Genomic DNA, 13,285 nt, shown 5'->3' on the forward strand with positions numbered 1-13,285 from the left:
AAGAGAAATAAATAGGTAAATATGGAATAATGTTATTAATTAATCAAAACGATATTGGAACGGATGAAAGTGAATAGTGGATTAAAAATTAATTTGAAACTTGGATTTCGACAAAAATGATGTTTGAACGGATGAAAGTGAATAGTGAGATTAAAAATTAATTTGAAACTTGGATTTCGACAAAAATGATGTTTGAACGGATGAAAGTGAATAGTGGGATTTTGAAAATTAAGTTTGAAAGTCGGATCTTTGAATAATTGAACTTTAATTATTGGAATTTTTAGAAGAAAGAAATAAGTAAACGTGGAATTTATAATAATGATAACAAAAATGATATTTAAATGAACAAAAGTGAATTGTGGAATTTTTGAGTCTAAATATTAAATTTGGAAATCCGGTTTTGAAGAATTGAATTTTAATGATTGAAATAAATAAATAAATAAATATGGAATAATGACGCTAATTATCAAAAATAATGTTTAAACGAATAATAATAAATAAAAAAAAGAATAGTGGAATCTTTTTAATTGAAAATTAAATTAGGGCGTTGGATTTTTGAAGGATTAGGCTTTGAATAAATAGATAAGTATGGGATAAATAATTCTAACGGATGAAAATAAGATTTGAACTAATTATTGAAGAATTAAATTAAAGCACATGATTTCTTTGAAAGATTTAGACTTTAAATAGCTAGATAATATGGGATAAATAATTCTAACGGATGAAAATGAGATTTGAACTAATTATTGAAAAATTAAATTAAGCCATGGGATTTTTAAAATGGTTAGACTTATAGAGATTTTTTTTTGGAATTGAGGCAACCAAATGGGCTAGCTCAACATAGGCTTGGGCCATGAGGGTGGCTAGCTTGAGGAGCCATGAGGCCCCCTCCCCCTCTATCAACAAGCTTGGGATGGGTTCCAAACTTAAGCCCATACCTGCCACCATGGGCAAGCCCAAAACAACCATTTCTGTCACAACTTGGGCTTGGGCTCAAACCACCACCCATGGGCAAGCCTAAAACCCATTCCCCATCACAACCTTGGGCTTGGGTTCAAACCTCCATCTAGGCACCACCCTTAGACGAGGCCTCCACCATCAACGACCCAAAGGAGAGGGAAGGGGTGGCGGCTTCGAGGGCAGCGCCGAGGCGGCGGAGATGCATGGCTTTCGAGGCCACGGCACCAGAAGATGGGCGTCTTCGTCGGTGGCGCCGTCAACCATGCCACGGAAGCAGTCGAAGAGGACGGCGTGCAGGTCGTCGTCAACGGCATAGAGAGAGGCGCTCTGAACTGGGGCAACGGCGTCGAACCCCAAAGGCGGCTCCGACAAGGTTCGTGAGGAACGAGAGGCTGCTTGGTTGCTGCCCGTTCCCTAGCCACTGAAGAGGTCTGTAAGGTGATGGTGGGGGCGAGGATATAGAGAGAGGAGGTGGTGATGGAGAGAGGAAAGGTGGCGACATGCATGTTCAGTCCCCATGCACGTGGAATGGTGGACTTTGAGACTTTAGTAATGGCTTTGGAGGGGGGCTTGGGTAGCCATGCATGAGACTCCATACACGTGAAAGAGATGATGGAAATGAGAGGGTGGTGTTCCTGATGGGTGGTGAGGATGAAGGAGTGGAGAGTTACAGGGGATGGTCGCGCATGGGGTTCAGAAAGAATGGTGCCAAAGCAATAATCAACAAGCCCAATAACAGAGAAGAATAGATTCACAGCACGAACTGAGCAAAAATAGCGAAAAATAAATATAAGAATGGAGGAGATGGCCATACCTGAACTTTCTAGATGAAGGTGGTCCGACTTTCCCTCCTCTTGCTTGCCTTTTCAGAGTGTCCTCTCACCCTCAGCTCTCCACCCTTCTAAAAAAAAAACTCGAAAAAAATCCTCTCTCCTTCATCAGCTATCACCCACCTTCCTATTCCCCCCCGTCAGCCAGCATGGGAGACCCCAACCACCCTCATGGGCAGCCATGCCTCTGGCTGGTTGTCCACGTCTCAGCCCAATACATGGGAAGGTCTCCCCCTCTCTTCTTCCATAGATGTCATGCAAAAGGAGAAGGAAAAGAGAAAAAAGTCTCCCTGGGCCCCCCTCACTTCCAAAGGGGTCTACAGCATATTAAAAATCAAGGAAAGTGGAAAATTATTTTAAAATCAAAGAAAACTTGCGAAAGTACTTACCTGAAAGAAATGTAACAAGTTTATTTAAAAACGGGATTTATGATGAAAAGTGGTAGAATTAAAAAAAAAAAAAATTGAAAACTGGAGTGGAATTAAGATTATTTGAAAGAAAATTAGAGTTTTGAAAATTATTTGAAAATTGAAATCTTAAAAATTAAATTTAAAAAATAGAATTTTTTAAAAACTATTTGAAAATGAGAATTTTGAAAATTAAATTTGAAAATTGGAAATTTTGGAAAATATATTTGAAAATTGGAGCTTTAAAATTAAATTTGGAATTTTGAAGAATTATTTGAGAATAGAATTTTGAAAATTAAATTTAGAAATTGAAGTTTTGAAAATTATTTGAAAATTGAAGTTTTGAATATTAAATCTGGAAATTGAAGTTTTGATAATTGGAATTTTGAAAATTAAATTTAGAAATTAAAGTTTTGAGGATTAAATTTAAAAATTAAAGTTTGAAAAATTAAACTTAAAAATTGGAGTTTGGAAAATTATTTGAAAATTGAAGTTTTTGAAAACTATTTGAAAATTGAAGTTTTGATAATTAAATTTGAAAATTGAAGTTTTGAAAATTAAATTTTGACATCAAAATATGAAGAATTAAAAAAAAATAGATAGAATATGGTCTTTAGGATCGCATGCCAAAGGTGGCCATGCATGAGTATGGGCCTGGGATGGAGTGGTTAGGTGGCAAACTATCTGGGGACCACCAAGTATTGAGATGCATGTGGGTTACATACACTTGAGAGAGAATGAGAAGAAGTTTAAGTGGAAGAAAAGGTAAGAGAATGTGAAGAAGTTTAAGTGGAGTAAAATGTGAGAAAAATGGGTTTGGTGGTTGCATATGTGTGAGAGAGAATGAGAAAAAATTTAAGTGGAGGAAAAGGTGAGAAAAATGGGTTTGGTGGCTGCATATGTATGAGAGAGAATGGAAAGAAATTTAAGTGGAGGAAAAGGTGAGAAAAATGGGTTTGGTGGCTGCATACACGTGAGAGAGAACGAGAAAAAGTTTAAGTGGAAGAAAAATCGACCTTGGTGATTGGAGCCAAAATATGTGCTCTAATGACACATATTTGATATGATTTGTGTACCAAATGACATTCAAATCACCCAACTTGACCTAAATCGATACTAGAGCCCTAGCCATGAGTTTAATTTGTACTTTTGAGACTTATCTCAAGTTCAAGGGAATAAAAGGGTACAAGTTGAATCACTTTACATTTTGAAAGATCAAGAAATGGCTAAATGAAAAAATAAGTGACTCGAGACTCATGGACTATAAGGAAAGGCAAGACGAGGGCATCATGAGTTTGGAAGATGAGAAATGACCATTATGAAGTAAGAAATAAGGCAAGAAAACATGGGAAATGAGGCATGAAGTAGGATTTGGCTGCATGAAAATTTAGAACTCAAAAATCTAATGGCAATATATACTCTGACTTTGAGGACAAATTTGGAGCACTTCCCGAAGTTCATTTTATACATACTATATATCATTTAGAAGCTCAGAAAATTAGAAGTCCAACGCTTCAAACGGTGTGCAAATCAAAGATGAAATGAAGAAGTTATGGCTATTTGAATACAATTGCACCAAGTTTAAGGGTCATTTCGAAATGATTTCGAAATTCAACTCATGATTTCGAAATTCAACTTATGAATTCGAAATCCACTTTGAAATGACACCAATTTTGAATTCACCCACTGTCACTTGGATGTTTCGTCTCCCTTCTCTACCTCAGGAATTACATCTAGGGCACTCCATCCACCTTAAGTGGACCCCACACAACTAGAAGTCACCATTTTATTATTTTTTTAATCATTTTTAGGTTTTTTTTTTATATAATAAGTGGTCAATGAGAGTGTGTCACATGTTAGGTAATTGATGATATTACATAAACTCTCTTAGTTCTAGGTTTTGGGATCTTGGATTTCTTTTCCAAAGTTTTTGACATTGAAGGTGGAAGAATATGAGAACTTTGGTTTGTTTTCTTTTTCTTCTTTATTAAATATATTGTTTTTAGTTTCTTTTAATTCAAATAATGGATTTTTACCCTATTATGGATTGCGAATGTAACATTACCCCCATGAGAGGCTAAGAGCCAACTTGGGGCTTGAAGCATGAAAACCTAAGGGCTAAGAAACCTATAGGGACAATGGATAAATTATTATAATAATGAGATTAATTATTGGTTGGGTGAAAATTTATCAATTTTTTTTGTTTATCCTATCCTTGTGAGTTAGTTTAGGAAATGATACGGTAGGTTATTACCAGATACTAGTAATTCTCGGTAATTCTTTATCATTAGTTATCCTCGTCTTCTCTATTGTTATTTGCCCCAAAACAAAACTATAAGGAGTAAGAAGGGTTAAAAAGTCAAATCTTAAATTGGTAATCAATCTCATTTATTTGATGGTTTTAGGAATCTGTTTTAAAAAGGAAAAATTAGATTTTGGATGCAATTTTAAGTTATAAAACTCAATTTGATCGCGAACGGCCAAGGATCCCAAAACCCTAAGATCATATAACTTAAAAGACCCTTGTTTTCTCTAATTTTTATACCCTAGGTTGGATTGTGGTAAGCCCCAAACTTGAATCAATCGAATTTAAAATCAATATCCATTTTGTTATTAATTTAATTTCTTTTACTTAGTTTCACATTATTCTCATATTGTTTTTCACTTTAGGATTTAAATGAAAGCAATTCATTTATTATAGTGTTGACAATTTCCATAAGCTAGTCCTTGAGAACGATACTTGGAATACTATAAAAGTCGTAGTGACTCTTTCTCTAATTTTTTTTTTTTTTTTTTTTTACCAGAGTTGCTACATAAAAAAGCTAAGTATTTTGGTACAATAGAGAAGTTCAGTCACTAGGTGACAATGCAAAGAACTGCTTCTTCTCCCAGTCGTACTTGTGTTCACCCACAACATGTGAGAATTGCAGCATCATGACACCATGGTGATCAACTTTTAGACCTCTAGAATCCAATCTAGAGAATTTGGGGAGAACAGGGTACACGGTTAATGAAGCTTTGCCCTTGTAAACATAATAAAGAGCATATCCTCAATCTGGGTAATTTTCTTTATCAATAAAATGGTCTGTGGCAGTTGAAAGGCCAACCCGAGATGTAAAAGCTTGTAACCATAAAGGATTTTTAACATCACCAAGTTTCCCATCTTTCCACTGAGACACAATTCTAAAGAGAGAAAGACACAATTGTCTCATGATTACCCATGACTTCTTAATGCTATATATTTGTAGTGCCCTTCTCTCCATAGATGGACATCAGAAATAAGGGAAAAATAACAAGAAAACAGAGCACAAGCTAAGGAAACAAAATGTATCAACCATAGCCATGTTCCATGTTTTAATCAACAGGCCAAGAACTAGTAAGACATGCTAAGAGTAGTAATATGACTATCAAACACCAAACCCAAACCCAAAGATGAATCCAGCTATTTATAGGGGAAAATCAAGAATACGAAAGGGAACCACAATAGAGCAATATATGCAAACAATCAAATTCATCCAAGACAACCAAGCAACTCTTGATGTCTAAACTAAACAACATAATAATGCTCATAGGCCAACAGAAAATGAAATAGAACATTCAGAAAATGGAAAAATGACAAGCTCATAGTGGTCTTACCTGCTTCTCTCAACTCTCACCTCTCTCTCAAGCTGCTACACGTTTTTTTGTCTTTCCCCTCTTTTCTTCTCCCAACTCTGTTTTCTTCCCATCCAAGCCTTCACTAGTTTTATTGCTCACCATCCATTCCTCTGTCCTCTGTTAAGAAAAAGTTTTCATCTCAACCACCACCATGGCAAAGTGGTGGTGTCCTTGGCCATGCGTCCCATGCATGCAACTCACTTGGAAAGTTGTTCCCCACTCTTGAAAAATCCAACGCCCAACTCTTCCCCATGATTGAGAAAAAAAAAAAAAAAAAAAAAACCCTTGGTCCAAGAGGGATCTACAATTCTTAATGAGAATATTCAACTTAACTATGATTGATCAATTTAATTTATAAAGAATATTTGCTTGGATATAATTACAGTTTGGTTTTAATTTATAAAAAATTTAACTAAGACTGAGTCTTGTTAAAGTTCATTTTATAGATTATAATAATATAACTCTTGTTAAGTACATATGTAGACCCCAAAATTTGTCCCAATTTTATCTTTATATTAATTTTGAGCCCGGTTTTAATTCCAATTACATATATTTTTTGGTCCACTCACCATTTAATAGCTTTTATTATTTTGCATATCATTTTATTTTATTTTATTACTAATACTTTTATTTTATTATTATTATTATTATTACTATTATTACTATTACTATTATTACTATTATTATTATTATTATTATTATTATTATATCTATTTTATTTTTATTTTTTATTCTTTTCTCTTTCCTCTCTCTTTCCTACTCCCCAACCACCACACCCTCTTCTTCTTTCTCTTCCCATTCTTCCCACACAGTCGGTCTCCCCTCATTTTCCTTTCCCCCCATTTTTATGTTTCTCCACATTTTGCCCCCCCTGCTTTTCCCCTCAATTCTCAAGATTCACCCCCCCCCCCCCCCCCCCCCCCCCCCCCCCCAATTTTTTCCTCATCTCTTCTCTACCACCCGCTCGACTCTATTGCCTCATTCCATTCTTCTGCCCCCCTCACTCTTCTACTCTTTTTTCTCCACCCGAAGACACACATGGCCCCATGGATTTTATTTTTTTTCTCTCCATTTTTTTCCTTCTCTCTCCCCAAACTCCGCTTCCCTTCCCGGCCAGCCACACACCCACGCTCTCATCTCTTCTTTCTTTCTCTCTTCTCATTTCTCTATTTGGATTTTGGTTTTTTTCTTTTTTTCTTTTTTTCCATTTTTTTTAGGTGGCCGAGCCTCCCATTTCCTCTTCTCCTTCCCTCATTTTTTTTCTCCATTTGTTCTCTTGCTCCACGACGGTGGCATGACGCCGGTCGGCAACCCCCTTCCCATTTCCATTATTATTATTATTATTATTGTTATTGTTATTATTGTTATTTTATTTTATTTTAATGGTAATTGTTGTTTGTGAAATTTGGATTGTTGAATTAATATGAAATTTGAGGTTAATTTGTTGTTGGTAGATCAATATGTAATTCGATTTAATTTATTGTTAGTGAATTAATTTGAAATTTGTTAATTTGGGTTTGTGAGCATATTGTATTTGGTAATTAATTTGAGGATATTTGGATTACATCAATTGCATATTGTTTATTTGGACTTGGGCCTATTATTAAGTTGTTATTTGTTTAGGCTTATTGGATTGGGCTTGGAATATTATTTCTCTTGACTATGTATTTTTTTTATGTGGGCTTGTTAATTGATACGAATTTTGGGGCCCATAATGTGGGTGGGATTTGTTGGATTATTTGAATATTTGATATGGGTTTGGCCAATTTGAATTGTTTAATTCGGACATGGGACAATTGTGGTGTATATTAAACTAGGCTTAGATTATGAAATATTAAATTTAGATCTAGTAAAATTTATTTTAATTTATCCCATTTTAAGTTTGGTTGATTGTGTTTGTATTTTTTGTTATTAATTTGGATGTTCTAGGTTAAAAACTATAGTAATTTGAGCTCATTTTAATTGACGAAATTTATGGGACTAATTTGAAATTGGAATTTGGGTTTAAATATTTGTTTGGGATTTTATACATCTCTGGATATTTACATCTGTGTTATTCTTGTTTTTGCATGGACTCATTCTGCAATCTTGTTGGCTGAGTACAAATTGATGACACGTGGAACTTATTATAAGTTTATTTTGGTACACGTTTTATTACCAACTTTTATCTTATTTTAATTTTATAGGTTTATGTAAATATTCATTTGTATATATTTATTGAGTGTGTACAGAATTGAACATCGAACAAACTAGAAATTTTGTTTAAATGAGAGGAAGAATTCGATAAATAGGTTTTAATAAAATAATAATTTTAATATATTTTTATTGTAAAAGAAAGTTTTTTATTTATTTATAAAGATTTAGAAAAATCCCAAAGAATTGTTTTTTTGATAGAATTTAAAGAATTGTTTTTAATAAAATTGTCCAAAAATTTCTTCATTTAATAAAATTGTTTTGTAAATAAAGTTGTCTCAAAAATTAATTTTTAATAAAATTGTCTAAAAATATATGTATATTTCTTTTTTAATGAATTCTTTTTCCTTAATTAAAATGTGATTAAAAGTATTATTTAGAAATAGAAGATTTAATTTAACCTTTTTTTGGTTAAAATTTATTTTGCAAATAAAGTTATGTCATTTTAAATAATTTGTAAAAATCACTTTTTTAAATGAAATTGAATCTAAATACTTTTGTAAATAAAATTGTAAAAATTCATTATTTTCTATTAAAAGCAAGTAAAAATAATTTTTGTACCCAAATTGAAATTTTGTAATAAATTCTTTTGATACAATAAGTGTAAATAGCTTTTTTGAAAATTGAATATAACTGAAATTGAGAAAATAAATTGATTCTTTTTTTTAAGTAAATAAATTGAAATCATTAATTCAAAATCATTTTTAAATAAAATCCTTTGAAATTTCTTTAAAACCTTTTTTTAATATCTTTTATTTATTTAATTCAATCAATCATTTTACATAATTCTCTTATTATTTATTTTATGTACTTTTGTAATTAGATTTCATCATTGTTTTTGTGCATATTAACTTTCACCATGACTTGTATATTGATTATTTTTCTTGGTATCCTTAATTAATTAATTAATTGCCACAATTCCTCAATTCGTTTAGTAGAGGTCGTACGTATACGGGTTTAGAGGGGTGTTACAGCTCACCACCATACCTTCCCAATAAGTAACCTGACTCCCGGACCCAGACTTGGTTTTTCACAGACCCGTTTTTTTTCCTTCAGGAGTCACACTTAGGATTTTCTTTCTTATTTGGTTTTTCCCAAAAAAAAAAAATAAAACAAAAATAAGTGTGACTCCAAGTCTTTTTTAAAAATCAAATTTTCATCAAATAAAATAAAATGCGAGTTTCGCCATCGAGTAGGAACACATCGAGCAAAATGCGAGGTCCACAACATAACAATAAGTCAAATAAGTGAATATCTAAAATAAAATAATTTTCATGTCATCTTTTGCCCAAAAGAATCAAAGAAGTCCCATGATCACCCACATCTAAAGTTAATAGTAAATTATACATCAATTCTAAAGTCATTGGCGCTATCCCAAACCAATTATAAAGTAATGAAAAGAATGTAAATCTTAATAATAATAATAATAGAGAAACATAAAGGTAGTATTTATTTTTTTGATTTTTTTTGTTGAAAACAATTTGTTTTTAGAATTCAGTGGTTTGTTTTTCTATTTTTTTCATAACTTATTATAAATTTTTTATTAAATAGAAAAAGTCAAAATATATAATTTTTTTTAAATAAAAAAAATAATATATTGATTTTTCTTTATTTTTTAATACTTAATAGAAATAAAATATTATAAAAATAAATAACTTAATATTTAACACTATTAAATATTAAATCTCTGTTTAGAATTAAATAAAAAACCAAAAGTCACCAAAGTGTAGGAAAAAAAAAAAGGAAATGTAAATCTTACCAAAGTTGAACACGAAGACAAAAGAAGATGATGACAAATGTAGTAGACGAAAATTTGATTGTCAGGTGAAGAATGATGGATTTGAGAGGAAGAGCGATCTTTCTATTTTCTTTTTTTCTTTTTTCTCTTAATCTTCGTTCTTTCATATGGTGCTTCAAATTATGGACAACAAAATATAAATGTTTTCGACCAATTTAATTTAACACCACATACTTAAATTTTCCAAAACAACAATGACAAATTGCGTTAATCACTGGTAACACTCCGCTTCTCTTGTATTGTGATTACCGTCACGGGCGGTAGCCGCCGTCGATGACCAAGTTATGCCCCGTCATAAACTCAGAAAACGTCGGTGGCGAGAAACAACACCGCATCCGCCACGTGTCTCACTTTCAACGCCCCTCTCCCTTTCAGATCCTCAAACTGTCCAAAAAATTTCTCAGCCTTCTCCACGCCCATCTCAGCCGCGCTGCAAACCAATGTCGTCGCCACCACCGCCGGTGACACGCAATTCACCCTTGTTCCGTACGCACCCAGCTGCTTACTCGCTGATCTCACCAGCCCCAACACCGCGTGCTTGGACATCGTGTTGTCAATAAACTTGTCACTCCCCATCGTCGCAGACACGCTCGCCGTGCACACTATGCTCCCTTTAACTCCACCCTCCACCATCGCACGCGCCGCGTGCGTTTACTGCACCCACCTTATCGTAAGCTGACAGATCCAACTCCAGCATGGTTTGGTCGCCCTTACTCATAATCCCAGCGTTACTGAACATGATGTCGAGTTGTCCGAACATCTGCACCGTCGATTCCACCATCGCTTCGATCTGCTGCTCATCAGTTACATCACAGTGAACGTACCTGCAGCGGTGTAAGCCGATTGACTCGGCGACGCCACGGCCCAGCTCGTCTTGGATGTCGGCTATAACGTCGGCGCGTGCACCGTGATCGGCGAAGAGACGTGCCGTAGCCTCGCCGATGCCGCTTGGGCCGCCGGTGATGATAGCCACTTTGCCTTGTAGCTTGTTAAAAGGTGTAGGGTCTGTCATGGAATTTTGGTGAGGCTGAGAGTATGAACAATGAAGATGGCTGCTGAGATAGAGGGCAGCGGCAGGCTGGCAGCAAGGTTGAGGTGAGAGTATAGGATTACTCAGAATAATTTATAGGGAAAACAATGGTTCAGATTGCCACTCCTTTTTCAAAGCCTCGTGCTGATAAGAAAGTAAGTTTGAAAGTTGTTTTTTCAATTAATAAAGTGTTTTCTCCCTTAACTTCTTATTATAAATATATAAATAATTTTTTTTTATGAAATATTCATTTAAATTAAAAAAATTATTTAATTTTAAAATTTTTACATCATTTATAATTTTCTTAAACAAATAATGACTTTATAATCATATATAAATATATTAATTTCAATAATTTAAGGAGAAAAAAAATGATTGAGAGTGGAGATGTGGTGATAGGGTGAAACTCAACTTCGTGGAAGCACAAAAGGTAATTAGGAAAACACAAAAGAATGAAGATAAACAATATGTTATTTAAACAATGAAAACATCTTTTTATTATTCTCAAAAAATGATTTTTGAGAATACGAAAAACATAAAAAACAAAAACACACTCTGTAGACCCCCATTTTGGGGACCTCATTTTCCTCACTTTTCTGCAGATCTTTTAGCCATGTGTCACTACCTCAGCGAGCCACGTGTCGCACTCAGTGGCCACAGGTGAATCAGCCTTGCTTTTTTGAAGTGCCAATGGAAGGATGACACGTGGAGGGGTATTCTAGAAGGTTTTGCAGGCTGTTAGCAGGGACAGATGAGAGAGAGGCTGCAGAGGAGTGGTGCTGGAGGTTGGCTGTTTCTGCAGGTGGTTGGAGGGGCAAATCCGGGAGAAGAAGAAAAGATTTTTTTGGAGGGAGCCTTTTGTTGGGTTTGGAGGAAGTTAGGAAAACAAGGAGGAGGGGACGAGATTTTTCTGAGAGAGCAGAGATAACAGAGAGGGAAACACTGGAGGGAGACACTTTTTGGAGAGAGATATTTTGAGAGAGTCGCAAGAAAAAGTTCCAGAGGAGCCTTGTGAGAGGGGGAGGTTTTCTCATGGTGGTTTAGTGAGAGCTTGAGGGGTTGTGGAGGAGGCTACCAGAGAGAGCTAGGGGAAGGAAGAGCTATTTGTTTGGTTTTGGAGAGGAGTAGCAGAGAACTGGGTTAGGAGGTGCCAGGTCTGCCACCTTTTGTTGGAGGGATTTTGAGGAGAGAACGGCTAGAGAGGTTGGAGCTCAAAGAAAGAGAAAACCAGAGGTTTGAACTTTCTTGGGAAGCAAGCTGCTACAAGGAGGGAGAGAAATTCATTGAGAGAGCTTAAATTTGATTCTCGTTGCTTAAGGAACCAAGTATGTATTCGGTTTTCCCCTCATCTCTCATGATTCACTGTTTTTCCTAAACATTATGCTGTTTGGAGTGGATACTGAAGGCCACTGTTTGTTTGTTGGGATGAAATCTTGCATTCATTGTTCAACATTGCTGATGTTGGTATGCTATGCTTTTATTATGAAAATGCCTCAATGTTGTATTTAAAATGGATTTTCTCACCTAATCAGAGGTTCATGGATGACTCATGAAGTGAAACCTTTGAGAGTCATTTTCACTCGTTTTCTTTTGTGTTTTATACTCCATCCATTCTTTTCTCTGTTTCTGGGCCTCGATCAAGGAACCAGCTGTGGGAAAGTGGATCCGGTTTTGGACTGTGTGCTCCTCCCAAGATCTGACATGGGGAAAAGGGACTGTGACTGGGGATGAAGTTCTATCGTGAGGTTCAAATGAGGCTATCAGGCTTCATGACTGGGAACCTGGGGAGTTTGGTTGATGTAGTGAGATAATGATATGCAGAGAAGATTGATGACTATGGAATCTGAATCTGAAAGTGTTTGCATGAGAATATACGCCACGGAGAAATATCGTAGAGAGATGGTGATCCTTGTGACTAGTTGCTTGAGAAGAAAGATAGCTGAAAGTCGAAACAGAAAAGAACGTTCACAGGCTGATTTTGAAGATGTTGAGCTCCACTCAATCATCCACCAGGCTGTCTGTGGAGAGGAAGAAGGGAAAGCTTGCTAGTGAAGGAGAAACAGAGGAAACTCGCGCTGCGAACTTCCAAGCAAGGCTATCTTGAGCTTGGGGAAGGCAAAAGTGCGTAAGTTCTGTGTTAAAGTAAGCTCCTAGATTATCCTCTTCTGGGTATAGAGAAAGTTCAGACTCTAGTTCTATCATCTCTCAAGAGGCTTGGCATGGGTACGTCAACTAAGAGATGGGAAAAATCACAGCTGAACAGGCACGTAATTTGTTCTTGATTTGGAGATTTCTAAAGGGGGGTTTTAAAGCAGTTCAACATATGGCTGGATATGGCAATGCAATTCAGAGACCTCCATCAGGTTTGCAGCTGATGCCTATTTCTGGTAGATGGCATATAACACCTGTA

At 35.2% G+C, this 13,285-nt stretch overlaps 1 protein-coding gene across 1 annotated transcript; it reads right to left on the reverse strand.

Annotated features, from left to right (window-relative positions):
* Nucleotides 1-10,458: 10,458 nt before the first annotated feature.
* On the reverse strand, nt 10,459-10,857 carry LOC117904116 ((-)-isopiperitenol/(-)-carveol dehydrogenase, mitochondrial-like). Its single transcript, XM_034816635.1, has one exon. The coding sequence runs from the start codon at nt 10,855-10,857 to the stop codon at nt 10,459-10,461; it is 399 nt and encodes a 132-aa protein (XP_034672526.1).
* Between the last annotated feature and the right edge of the window lie 2,428 nt (nt 10,858-13,285).

The sequence above is a fragment of the Vitis riparia genome, chromosome 17 (assembly GCF_004353265.1).
Source record: "Vitis riparia cultivar Riparia Gloire de Montpellier isolate 1030 chromosome 17, EGFV_Vit.rip_1.0, whole genome shotgun sequence".
Classification (NCBI taxonomy): Eukaryota; Viridiplantae; Streptophyta; class Magnoliopsida; order Vitales; family Vitaceae; genus Vitis; species Vitis riparia.

Coding starts and splice junctions, on each gene's coding strand:
- LOC117904116 (XM_034816635.1), bottom strand. CDS start 10,857: ATGACAGACCCTACACCTTTTAACAAGCTACAAGGCAAAGTGGCTATC.